Raw genomic sequence first — 14600 nt, forward strand, 5'->3', positions numbered from 1 at the left:
GATGACGACTACACACAGATACTGCGAGGGTCAATATTTCAGATTGCTTGTCCATTAGGTAACCAGCTGCCCTGTTCCCTTGCAGACACAATAACAGACCAACATGAATCCCTTTTACATTTACATATATATCACGAATTTTTGCATATGTCTGGTAACTGTAGACTTAGTGATTGAGTTGTGTTTACCGCCGTAGTTCCAGATTATATCACGGCATGCCTTGTATGTAGAATGTTACAGTGTAACTTTGCTGGTTTGTCTATAACTGCCGCGTCTGGTCTTGCAGGAAACCAAGCTGTACCGTTATCCATGCCCAATTACATGTGGTAGACTACGGTGTAACATTGTTGGTGTGTCTATTACTTCCACGTCTGGTCTTGCAGGAAAACAAGCTGTGCAGGTACCTATTCCCCCTTACATATAGTTAGCTTACAGTGTAACATTGTTGGTGTGTCTATAACTTCCACGTCTGGTCTTGCAGGAAAACAAGCTCTGCAGTTACCCATTCCCCCTTACATATAGTTAGCTTACAGTGTAACATTGTTGGTGTGTCTATTACTTCCACGTCTGGTCTTGCAGGAAAACAAGCTGTGCAGTTACCCATTCCCCCTTACATATAGTTAGCTTACAGTGTAACATTGTTGGTGTGTCTATAACTTCCACGTCTGGTCTTGCAGGAAAACAAGCTGTGCAGGTACCCATTCCCCCTTACATATAGTTAGCTTACAGTGTAACATTGTTGGTGTGTCTATAACTTCAACGTCTGATCTTGCAGGAAAACAAGCTGTGCAGTTACCCATTCCCCCTTACATATAGTTTGCTTACAGTGTAACATTGTTGGTGTGTCTATAACTTCCACGTCTGATCTTGCAGGAAAACAGTCTCTGCAGTTACCCCTTCCCCCTTACATATAGTTTGCTTACAGTGTAACATTGTTGGTGTGTCTATAACTTCCACGTCTGGTCTTGCAGGAAAACAAGCTGTGCAGGTACCCATTCCCCCTTACATATAGTTAGCTTACAGTGTAACATTGTTGGTGTGTCTATAACTTCAACGTCTTATCTTGCAGGAAAACAAGCTGTGCAGTTACCAATTCCCCCTTACATATAGTTTGCTTACAGTGTAACATTGTTGGTGTGTCTATAACTTCCACGTCTGGTCTTGCAGGAAAACAAGCTGTGCAGGTACCCATTCCCCCTTACATATAGTTAGCTTACAGTGTAACATTGTTGGTGTGTCTATAACTTCCACGCCTGGTCTTGCAGGAAAACAAGCTGTGCAGTTACCCATTCCCCCTTACATATAGTTAGCTTACAGTGTAACATTGTTGGTGTGTCTATAACTTCCACGTCTGGTCTTGCAGGAAAACAAGCTGTGCAGGTACCCATGCCAGTGCCCAGTGGAGGAACTTCGATGTAACGAGGGTGTGAACATCGTGAAGGACGGCTGCAGCTGTTGCTACATGTGTGCACGACAACGTGGTGACTTCTGCAACAGCAAAGACATCTGTGACTCACTTAAAGATCTCTCCTGTCAAAACGCTACAGGGACATGTCAAGGTAAGTCAAAATATTGTACTCAAATAAATTAAAGAACACCCACCATGACAGAATAACTGTTGTTATGAAGTAGCGTGCAAGGCTCCGGTTATTACAGGAATACACAGAACAAGATTCTGGGGTGTGAGTTGACAGCTGTATCTTTATTTAATATGCATTGCACGTGTACTAGCCGGTCTAGCTTTGCAAAAATGCTTAAGAAATGCAATGAAAATGTCTAATAGATGAAATGATACAAACATATCGCATAGTATCAACACACCGATGCATAAACTACATTTAGATACAAGGCTCATCCAAAATAATATGCCATGCAAATAGAAATATTATTTACACTTGATATTATACATTAATGTAACATGAACATGCAGAACAGGAGTTACAGTTAAACTTGTGAGTTTAAGCCAAATCAGAACCTACATTACTTGATACGTTACATTATTACCACCTCTACAAATCGCTATGATATAAACACAATATACTCATAACCTACCACTGCAAGTGGGCTGGCAACTTTGTATAAGATGGTCAAGATCACAGCAACCATCAGTTCAACTGCCATTCCTAGAAATTTGAAAACATATAAGGCTTGATAAGAAACAGTAAATGGCCAATAAAATTAAGAACATGTAAAATAGCCTTTCCATACGTATCCATTCAATCTTAATCTACATAAATACTGCATTCATACATGTCATTAGATAATATTTAAGCAATGATTTATAGCTGAATTTGATTATAAATTTAGTTTAGATTTATCTAAATTATTTAACGAATTAAGAGAGAAAGTATACCAGCTACACAGTTGGTAGAATATCTAAAGATATCAGGGGCTTTGGGGTAGCCTAGTGGTTAAGGTGTTAAGAACAAAACACAAACTAACCTTATTACAGAAATCCTGCGCACAATCTTTTGTGTCTTAGAAACAACACAAATCTAACCATCCGCTAATTCGCAAACTATGAAACAAAACTGACTGTTTGTATCTGAGCATCTGATTTGGCAAACTCAGCTAAAACAGAAGAAAAGTTGTCTCTCATAATAAGAAGCTAGAAAAGGAACACAAAGCAAGACGCTTGTGTTGATGTCTATTGTTAAGTTTATAGTTATATGAGTGCTGGAGCTAATAAAAAATTTCTATTCTGCACAAGTAATCTAGCTTGAGACAGAAGCGGCAAGAAACCGAAACAAGACAATGAAAAGACTTCACTAAAATATTTACAAAATAGCAATTAAAATTAACTCGGACACAGTTATATTAAATAAAAAGGAAATAAAAAACACATCCACCCATACGTCTTTGGAGATGGACTATAGTATTGGGTTTATTGAGGCCCGCACTGAACAACATATCATGGTCTTAGCTCATTTACAGACAACTGCCTGGCTACCCCACATCCCCCCCTCGCCCCCTCCCCCTCTTCACCACTTTCAAAACAAAAACAGTGACCAAGGATGCCTTACTGACAAACAAAGATTTTAATCTGAGATCCGAACACTTTGTCAGGTTCTAAGGAACGAACAAGCTTATAACGAACTACGGTTATAACGAACTAAAATTAGTAGTCCCTTTGAGTTCGTTATAACCGTAGTTTACTGTAGGAATAACTCGTTAATGACAACATGTTGTAATTGTTTATTGTGCAATTATATGTTGTACATGTGTACACTGTGACTTAAGCGTCAGGCACTATACCTCTGACATTGTATTGACAAAGAAAACCTTCTGTGGCTGATAACGCCTTTCAAGATTATACTTACATCGAACTAATCGTGTTAGCGAATGGTGTAGAAGTCTCCGAGGACATTAGCATTTCTCTGTGGACTTTAATGCAAATATAACACACTGAGAGGGCCCAGGAAGAGCGTATGAATTTAGACATAAGATGCCTCGGCAGTGTTCGAATTAGACCATGAGATGCATAACAATATGTGCTGACATCTACATAGAACTAGAGAGACCTCTCGTTTTACAACATGACATTAAACATTTGCCATGGAAACGACATATATGTTTTCGCCAATCAATAAAGTGTATATCTACATTCTTTGTAACTGAATGAGCCCCTGTAGCATATATACTAAGCCATACACACAGATAGCAATAACAGGATGCAGCCAGCGGTAAAGTGTATCCAATGGAAACCTTGGTATTAGGACCGTATCCTTATCTTTCATGCATTTTGCAAATGTCGATAAAGTACTTGATTGTTAGAAGGTCGGGTTTCATTGAAATGGAAACCTATAGGTAAGCGATAGACAACAATGGCTCGGTTAATTATAGGTTGACAATGGTGGTAGGTTCGTGAACACCATGAGGCATTTTGGGCAGTTTGTTGTTCAACATGAGTGAGTGAGTGAGTGAATATGGTTTTAGGTCGTTTTTAGCAATATTCCAGCAATATCACGGCGGGGGACACCAGAAATTGGCTTCACATATTGTACCCATGTCGGGAATCGAACCCGGGTCTTCGGCGTGACGGGCGAACGCTTTAACCACTAGGCTACCCGACCGCCCCCTGTTCAACATGAATGAGAACATGTTTTACCAATTCGTATTGTCTGGGGATTGAAACTGTTTAGCACACTTGCAGCAACATCCATATCATTACCTTAATTTAAAAGATAAAAAATTTGTAGATGTCTTAAAGAGTCGAATTTCATATTTGACATATAGGAAGAACAATTTCTCGACAATACATTCGATGGCAATGTGGCACTTTATAAATGAGACAAAACCCTCTCAGTCACAATGGATGTTCAGTACATTGGGACAAATCCTCAGAAATCAATTGGTCTGAATAAAACTACGTCCAAACGTGAAATGTACCGCCCTTCTTTATTTCGGTGGTATATACCGCTACGTAGTTTTATAGCAAAGTGTCTGAATATATGATTCGAACGATACAGTCATTCCAATATAAACTATGTCCGCAGCTGTAGCAGTAAATGTGGCGCATACGACAACAACGACATCATCGACAATACCATAGCGGAATATTGTGTTGTGCATTGCCATTGGCGAAAGCCTGAGATCATAATTGCTGGTCAGACGATCATTCAGTCATTATTATGTCTGTACTTGTTCACGTGTCCATGTACCAGAAGCACACATCTGAGGGGATGTACAGATGTGGAACAGAACGAAAATGTGATAGACTACTGACATCATCCCGGCTGATATTCAGACGAACGCAAAATATAGACCATTTATACTTTGTGTTCTGCGTCCGTGTCATCTTTACACACAGGGCAATTGAGGGTTCGGGTGTTGTTAATATATATTCACATTGACCTCATGTGTGGATCTGTGGTGTTGTTGGCAGTTAGACGTCGAGTGTGAGTGAGTGAGTATGGTTTAACCCCGCTTTTAGCAATATTCCAGCAATATCACGGCGGGGGACACCAGAAATGGGCTTCACACATTGTACCCATGTCGGGAATCGAACCCGGATCTTCGGTGTGACGAGCGAACGCTTTAACCACCAGGCTACCCGACCGCCCCGTTAGACGTCGAGCTACGTTTGACCCTATTGTGTAAATAAGAAGTCTCTTCTAAAAGTAGAGTCCATTGTACTCTTCAGACTATATCATAGTCATTGGAAATTAATCGCTATCCAATAGTGATAAGACCAGGTGTTCGCGAAAAGGTGAGCGTATCTTGCCCCACCAGTGTCACCAGTCACAAACACATTCAAAGGCAATTCAAGCGTTCACTTGAACAGACATGGAAACATAGAGACACCTCTGGAATGGCATTGTGACATCGTTTTTGTCAATGATGTGTCAATAATGTAAACGTCCACTTGTCTATCATAACATTTATTTTGAACGATAACCTAAGGCTTTGAATCTTATAACCGCGATCAAACAACTTTTGAGTAAACGTTTTCTACAAAACGACATTGAGTCAGTAGTGTTTTGTACAGGTACACCTGAGCATTTTTCATGTCGTTTCAAGTCGGCAACACCAAGATTGGATTTTACACATTGCGGCCAGTTTAGAAACAAACTGACCTACCGCATTCTAAATTAGTATCATCACTGGTGTACTATAGATGACGCACTGTCCCTCTCTTGCCTCTTGCACAACAGATGCTTTGCAGTAATAAGAAGCCACATGTACGTGACAACAAAGTAATTTTAATTTGGTTGTCAAATCAGTTGAATCGGGTGAATAAATCGGATATATGTGACAATAAGATCACTTGGTTTGAATCGGGTGGTCACATCGGCTCCATCTGCCGATCATGTCGTTTTGAATCGGGTGTTCAAATTGACCATATACGGTGATCAGGTCACTTGAATCGGCGGTGAAACTAATCATAGTCATTTGAATCATGTGATCAAACGTTCTTCATACTGATGATCAGGTCGTTTGAATCGGTGGTCAAATTAGCCATTAGTGATCATTTGGGTGGTCATACCAGCTGTATAGGGTGATGAGTTCATTTGTATAAGATAATGTGACCAAATGACCTATATAGAGTGACCAAACCATTGGACTTGCAATTGGGCGCTAAAATTACTTGCTCAAATATTGGTACCGGTCAAACAAATCAGATGTTTGTCACACGCATCAGGCTAACAGTGATATCATCGTCAAAAGCAGTAAAGTTGTTTCTTCTATCAAGTATTGGTTTTCGCGATCTCGAAAGGACATAATTGACATGAACAGATACACAACGCCATTACACGGTGCCAGCCAATTAACGAATCTAGTATCTCACCCTAATAGTGCAACTGCCAGCCTCGTTTATCATGGTCATACTGTTCATGTAGCTCGATGGAAAATGTACCATGAAGACGTTATTTACGGTATCATCTGGTAGATTCATCATGACATCGATTTCTAAGCAAAATGCATCATCTGTATCTAACTGACCTCATTATTTAACCAACTGATCATGTGATACGGATATGTGATATAGACATACAGAACATGATGCATTTGCCTTGTCGATATCAGGCGGGTGTGAAATGAACACGCATCAATCACTGAAACAGAGTAGACATGTATAGACTATGATAACGTTTCCTGGACCGGTAAGAAACAGTGAGTGATTTAGCCCTTTGCAATTCACTACACTTCTTAAGCAGTCGATTCGCTTACACGATTGAATGAAAATAATCAGATAATGCTGTAAGCGAGATAAATTGGGACGGTTCAATAACTCCAATTAGGTCTACAGTGTTCGTCGATACCTAGAGGGAATATGAGGGTCAGACATAGGAGAAGAAGTCTATGAGAAGAATTCTGCGGTTCCTGCAAGTACAAGAGCCTTGGAACCGTAAGAAGTCTTGGACTCACGAACTGCTAAGGTTATATGGTTAATGATAACATATTTTGCAACCAACACAATCAGTATTCGTTCCTGTTTCATTTCATCTGATAATGTCACACAGGTATACGACAGGTGATAATACTAACATATTTAAGATCAGGAATTTCTAGACATGTTTTGGTGGTGTTTAATTTCAGTATCCAATAACATGTATTTACAGCATAACTGCGTCTTTGCCTGAAACAACAGTGAGTGAGTGATATTATTGATGTGTTTGCGAGAATGCGTGTACCTATCTCTACACAGCGTGGAAACAGATATCACTGTTGAGTGTTACATTGGGCGTACGTGTTACTTCTAGCCAAACAAACCGTAATTGTAACACTACTTGTGCGGTAACATTGTGCAGGTTCTACATCGTTGGGAAATATTAGTTTATATCGTCTTGCAACAATGTGCAGGTTCTGCTAAATCATTCTTAGTTCATGACATATTCAATTTGTGTCAATATTATGTACGTTTATGTATACTTAATCGTACACAGTTCACGATGTTACTAATTTGTAGCAACAGTAGTTTATACTAAATCATGCATAATTCATTTTACATATAATTTTTGGCAACATTACGTTGTTTATACAAAATCATGCGTAGTTCATGTTGCATATGATTCGTAGTAGTTTATGATACATTGAAATTGTGGGTTCGAATCCCGGTTCGCCCAGATTAGGTTTCTAGGTTTGTCAGTTTACGAAGTGGTAAACGTCTGAGACCTACATCACTTCGGGCTTTCCTCCCACATCAAGCTGACACGCCGTGATATAATGTTAAAAGCGGCGTTAAACCCAACTCGCTCACTCATAATTTATATACTTTGTAGCAACATTGTTGTTTGTACCTCATCATTTGTAGTTTGTTATGTATATCAATTGTAGCTCTTCATGTAGGTTATCTTAAGTCAAAAGTAGTTCATGATAAAAAGGACAGCCTCCGTGGTCTAGTGGTAGAGCGTCCGCCCGGAGAGCGGAAGGTCCGGTGTTCAATCCCCGGCCGCGTCATACCAAACGACGTTAAAAGATGGTATTTGATGTTAATACCTGCGTGGGGATCGGCAGTAAGGGGCTAAAACAAGGACGGGTCGTCTCGGAGTCAGTATACAGTGTCTGATTGGGTTATTCATGTAAAAACGAGGCATTGTATCTCAACGAGCTAGCACTATACAACCGGAATTAAACAGGACTAGTACACGCAGACACACTCATACACACAATCACACGTGCATTCACGTGACTATACAAGTGCAATACCATTGAACGCAACGTTAGAACCCATTTCACCTCACTATGATGCATAGAGAGTTTTGAAACATTATACAGAGGAGGTGCACTGCCTCATCTCATTGCAACATTATGTTCCTTATACTGTCGTAGCAACACATTGTACGTGATCATGACAATATAATGTAGTATGTACGCGACAGTGGTATGGCGCGGTATGTAGTTTATACTTTTGTTTGTAGATTATACTCTAATGGCAATGTCGTGCAGTCTTTTCTCTGCAGAATCATTGCAACATGTGTAGTTAATACTCTCAGGGCGACAGTAGCATGCACGGTATGTAGTTTATACATATAGGCTATTTGTTTTTGTAGATTATACTCTTATGGCAATGTCGTGCAGTCTTTTCTCTGCAGAATCATTGCAACATGTGTAGTTAATACTCTCATGGCGACAGTAGCATGGCACGGTATGTAGTTTATACATATAGGCTATTTGTTTTTGTAGATTATACTCTTATGGCAATGTCGTGCAGTCTTTTCTCTGCAGAATCATTGCAACATGTGTAGTTAATACTCTCATGGCGACAGTAGCATGGCACGGTATGTAGTTTATACATATAGGCTATTTGTTTTTGTAGATTATACTCTAATAGCAATGTCGTGCAGTTATTTCTCTGCAGTATCATTGCAACATGTGTAGTTAATACTCTCATGGCGACAGTAGCATGGCACGGTATGTAGTTTATACATATAGGCTATTTGTTGTTGTAGATTATACTCTAATGGCAATCTCATGCAGTCTTTTCTCTGCAGTATCATTGCAACATGATGTAGTTTATACTCTCATGGCGACAGTAGCATGGCACGGTATGTAGTTTATACATATAGGCTATTTGTTTTTGTAGATTATACTCTAATAGCAATGTCGTGCAGTCATTTCTCTGCAGTATCATTGCAACATGTGTAGTTAATACTCTCATGGCGACAGTAGCATGGCACGGTATGTAGTTTATACATATAGGCTATTTGTTGTTGTAGATTATACTCTAATGGCAATCTCATGCAGTCTTTTCTCTGCAGTATCATTGCAACATGATGTAGTTTATACTCTCATGGCGACAGTAGCATGCACGGTATGTAGTTTATACATATAGGCTATTTGTTTTTGTAGATTATACTCTAATAGCAATGTCGTGCAGTCATTTCTCTGCAGTATCATTGCAACATGTGTAGTTAATACTCTCAGGGCGACAGTAGCATGGCACGGTATGTAGTTTATACATATAGGCTATTTGTTGTTGTAGATTATACTCTAATGGCAATCTCATGCAGTCTTTTCTCTGCAGTATCATTGCAACATGATGTAGTTTATACTCTCAGGGCGACAGTAGCATGCACGGTATGTAGTTTATACATATAGGCTATTTGTTTTTGTAGATTATACTCTAATAGCAATGTCGTGCAGTCATTTCTCTGCAGTATCATTGCAACATGTGTAGTTAATACTCTCAGGGCGACAGTAGCATGCACGGTATGTAGTTTATACATATAGGCTATTTGTTTTTGTAGATTATACTCTAATAGCAATGTCGTGCAGTCATTTCTCTGCAGTATCATTGCAACATGTGTAGTTAATACTCTCATGGCGACAGTAGCATGCACGGTATGTAGTTTATACATATAGGCTATTTGTTTTTGTAGATTATACTCTTATGGCAATGTCGTGCAGTCTTTTCTCTGCAGAATCATTGCAACATGTGTAGTTAATACTCTCATGGCGACAGTAGCATGGCACGGTATGTAGTTTATACATATAGGCTATTTGTTTTTGTAGATTATACTCTAATAGCAATGTCGTGCAGTCATTTCTCTGCAGTATCATTGCAACATGTGTAGTTAATACTCTCATGGCGACAGTAGCATGGCACGGTATGTAGTTTATACATATAGGCTATTTGTTTTTGTAGATTATACTCTAATAGCAATGTCGTGCAGTCATTTCTCTGCAGTATCATTGCAACATGTGTAGTTAATACTCTCATGGCGACAGTAGCATGGCACGGTATGTAGTTTATACATATAGGCTATTTGTTGTTGTAGATTATACTCTAATGGCAATCTCATGCAGTCTTTTCTCTGCAGTATCATTGCAACATGATGTAGTTTATACTCTCATGGCGACAGTAGCATGCACGGTATGTAGTTTATACATATAGACTATTCGTTTTTGTAGATTATACTCTTATGGCAATGTCGTGCAGTCTTTTCTCTGCAGTATCATTGCAACATGTGTAGTTAATACTCTCATGGCGACAGTAGCATGGCACGGTATGTAGTTTATACATATAGGCTATTTGTTTTTGTAGATTATACTCTAATAGCAATGTCGTGCAGTCATTTCTCTGCAGTATCATTGCAACATGTGTAGTTAATACTCTCATGGCGACAGTAGCATGGCACGGTATGTAGTTTATACATATAGGCTATTTGTTTTTGTAGATTATACTCTGATGGCAATGTCATGCAGTCCTTTTTTTATTGGCAATTTGTACCTTGCAGTATCATTGCAACTCTCATGGCGACTCATATTATTTCATAGTCCCGTGGCAATATTATGTGTCCTGTACTCACAACTCTATGTAGTTTATGTATTGCTGGCAACACACACCCTATACATACACTCCTATAGTGGCATTACCAGGTCATGTGTTGTAAGCTCTTCAATGAAGTTTGGGACATCGTGTCAACATTATGTGTCCTGTACTCACAACTCTATGTAGTTAATGTATTGCTTGCAACACACACCCTATACATACACTCCTTTAGTGGCAATACCAGGTCATGTGTTGTAAGCTCTTCAATAAGGTTTGGGTCATCGTGTCAACATTATGTGTCCTGTACTCACAACTTTATGTAGTTTATACATTGCTGGCAACACACACCCTATACATACACTCCTATAGTGGCATTACCAGGTCATGTGTTGTAAGCTCTTCAATAAAGTTTGGGACATCGTGTCAACATTATGTGTCCTGTACTCACAACTTTATGTAGTTTATACATTGCTGGCAATACATAACTCCTCTACCAGCATGAGTAGGTCATGTGGTGTATGCTCTTCAATGAAGTTTGGGACATCGTGGCAACATTAGAGACAGTGTAGACTTTAGAATGTGGATCGGTTTATATTCGTAGTTGATTTCTTGCCAGAAATATATGTCACAGTTTTTCGTGATTACCGACCGGTGGTGAAACCTCTGTCATACGTAGAATTGCATCCCTTCCAGAAGCTGCTGTTCGTTGGTTCGAATTCACGATTGTCCATCAATAGTCCCATAGCGACACCATGTCGTGATTAAGTGAGTGAGTGAGTGAGTTGGGTTTAACGCCGCTTTTAACAGTATTACAGCTATATCGCGGCGTGTCAGCTTAATGTGGGAGAAAAGCCCGAAGTGATGCAGGTCTCAGGCATTTACCACTTCGTTGAAATCCACGAGCACGGGTATGGTGCTGACAAACCTAGAAACATAATTGGGGCGAACCCACAATCATAGGTTTCTGGCGTCCCCAAGGGACGCAACTCTGCCCAGCAAATCGCGGCGCCTGAGACGACTGGGCCACCCGTGCCCCCTCGTGATTAAGTACAATCCGCAGCACACCATCACCTTGTATATAAAACACATGTTACTGTTTACCTCCAACGTCATATTGTAGATACGGCCATGGAAAGATAGATAAGAACCTGCCCCTTTGCATAATATGTCCAACACACCGAAACATCAGCATGATATCACACCATCGCGTCGGCCAATCGGTAGAGACAGTTGCAACAAGTGGAAGCTCTAGATACCTCAGCTGTAACTATGCCACACACGATACCTTTATACTGATGCTATCATACTAATCTAATTGTCTGCAACTGGTTAAGCCAGGCCTACGCACATAATATTTGTCTTGGACAGTTGAGCCAGATGCGACATGAATATATTGCTATACCGAAGACGAACAGATGTACGGGACTTGGTGCACTGGCCTACACCACAAAGGGATGGATAGTCGTTGGGAAGACCTTTCCGAGGTAATGGTACAATATCGGCATAAAAAAATTGGATAATTGCGGTGAAGTAGGCTTAATTACTGCCGTTCGGAGAATTGTGTTTCGGAGATAATAGATGTTTCTAGTGGACAGTAGACGTCTTTATCCTTCTTGCACGATAATGTCAACCCACAAGTGGCCGTAGGTCACAGCAAACAATTCAGTCTTGCGCAGCACGTTCAATACCGACCTGGTGCAATGGTTAGAAAAAGAAAATTACACACTTCTCTGACAATATTGACGTAAGGAGGAAAGGTGTGTTTTATATGTTTGGATTTTGTCTTCCTGGGCCATTACCGCTTGTTAATGTGTCTCAGACGCACGCACATACACATACACAAACATCACGCACACGTTCTCACAGCACTCACGTGCACACACACACACACACACACACACACACACACACACACACACACACACACACACACACACACACACACACACACACACACACACACACACACACACACACACACACACACACACACAAAAACACACACAAACACACAAACACATATACATCACACACACCACACGCAAATATACACACTTTACACCCACGCATCACACACACATCACACACATACATACACTTCACACACATACATCGCATACACAACACGTACATACACACACATCACACACATAATCACACACACATATACATCACAGACTTGCAAGTAGACACAACAGCACATATTCACACACGAATTCAAATATATATACATTATCAGTTAGCTTTCGTAACGATGCCACGGAGTAATCAACTACATCGTGGCCACAGGAGAATGGCAACCAATTTGGGGGAAAGAGGCTATGATGTGCTCTGAGGTATCTCGCAATTAAAGATGAGATCGTCAGTGCCACTTTCACCAATAACCTGTTACACTAATTTAATAGAGAGTATCTCATTGTAAGGCTACTTAGTACAATGCCTAGATCTAGACTGACATATCCTTCTTTGATCTGAAGATAAAGTAATATGTGGGTCATGGAAACGTACATAATACTATATTGCTTAAATCTATTATAGACTGAACAGCTTCAAATTCTTAACCTCTGCACTTCGTGGAATATGTAACGACTCAGATAGTTCTGACCGTTCCATTTGAAATGTTTAAGAACCACATATCAGGATTCATTGATTTCATATGCAACGTTTTCTATCTATAATGTGCAGAGTTGCGTCCCTTATATGTGACTGGAACCTATGGTCGTGGGTTCAAATTACAAATTCTGTCAGATTATATTCCTTGGTCTCTCAGTACCATACTAGTACTCGCGGTTTTATCGAAGCGGTAACCATGTAAAGCATTTACCTCGAATTCAGGCTATTGACACACATGAAGCTGACACGCAGTGATAGAATTCACAAAGCGGATAAAACACAACCCATTCATTCCTAGAATAACAATGGCTGATGAACTGTTGGTTTAGATGGAGTGCTAATTGAACGGTGATATGATGTTTCAAGGTTTTTCCCCAGCAAATAATTAAAATGAGTAATTCGTTACATCTGCTCATTCTCTTATCGTGTTTACCGTCTATTAGGCTATACATTAACGTGTGTGTTGCAGTGTTATAGCACCTACAGTTCTGGTACAACGAAGACATGAATATTACACGAAGCTAGTCCTACATTACTGACATCCGTTTTATTATAGCTGAAATTGATAGATTTATCATTAAACCGCCCGCATGTTATCAGAAATCCGCGATCGACTGTAACTTGATAATGCCCTCATATTACTCGACGACGGGCCATTATCACGCCCGTTGTTAGGTGACGTCATAGGATAGGGATAGCTGACGTCACGTTGAAAAGTAACGTCATCGGGTTTGTTCTATGACGTTTCCATATTTGTAAAAGTGGATCAGTAGCGTGCACGGGGTGCGCGGGATGTACGGGAGGCCCCATCATCGTAGGCGCCGAAAATCGCTGTTCAGAGTTGGTCTAACGAGAATCTGAGTATTGTGGGTTTGAGGACAATCTTCGCCTTAATCATGACCTCAGGACCATAGCTGTACACGTCGATTTCACCTGTGGTGTAATGCTCTATGATCTACGCTGCTTTCCTAACTTTCCTCACACAGTAAACTACACATAGTGACACCCGTACACCTGAATACTACATAGCCATATTACTATTCCTACAGTACTGACATCCACGTTGTATCTTTACATACTGGAACAATCTCTTGTTAATCCTACGTGGGTAATCTAGCCATTCTCATATGCATTATTAAAACCTTCACAAACCCAAATACAAACAAGAAGAGTGTCGTCAGACTTGGCATTTCAAATGAGTATGGTATTCACACAAGACCATCCTGGTTTACATAATGCCTGTTAACGACGAGAACCGAAACATCGTTTA

The 14600-nt window shown here is 40.0% G+C and overlaps 1 protein-coding gene across 2 annotated transcripts in view; it reads left to right on the forward strand.

The window, feature by feature from the left end:
- Window positions 1-14600, forward strand: part of LOC124142776 (CCN family member 2-like) — a 100169-nt gene that overhangs the window by 68684 nt on the left and 16885 nt on the right. For both annotated transcript variants that reach the window (XM_048385456.1, XM_048385455.1), the window contains exon 2: window positions 1364-1559. In XM_048385456.1, the coding sequence (XP_048241413.1) occupies window positions 1364-1559 (196 nt within the window). The remainder of the gene's footprint in view (window positions 1-1363; window positions 1560-14600) is intronic.

The sequence above is a fragment of the Haliotis rufescens genome, unplaced genomic scaffold, assembly GCF_023055435.1.
Source record: "Haliotis rufescens isolate VD_foot unplaced genomic scaffold, xgHalRufe1.0.p SCAF_59, whole genome shotgun sequence".
NCBI lineage: Eukaryota > Metazoa > Mollusca > Gastropoda > Lepetellida > Haliotidae > Haliotis > Haliotis rufescens.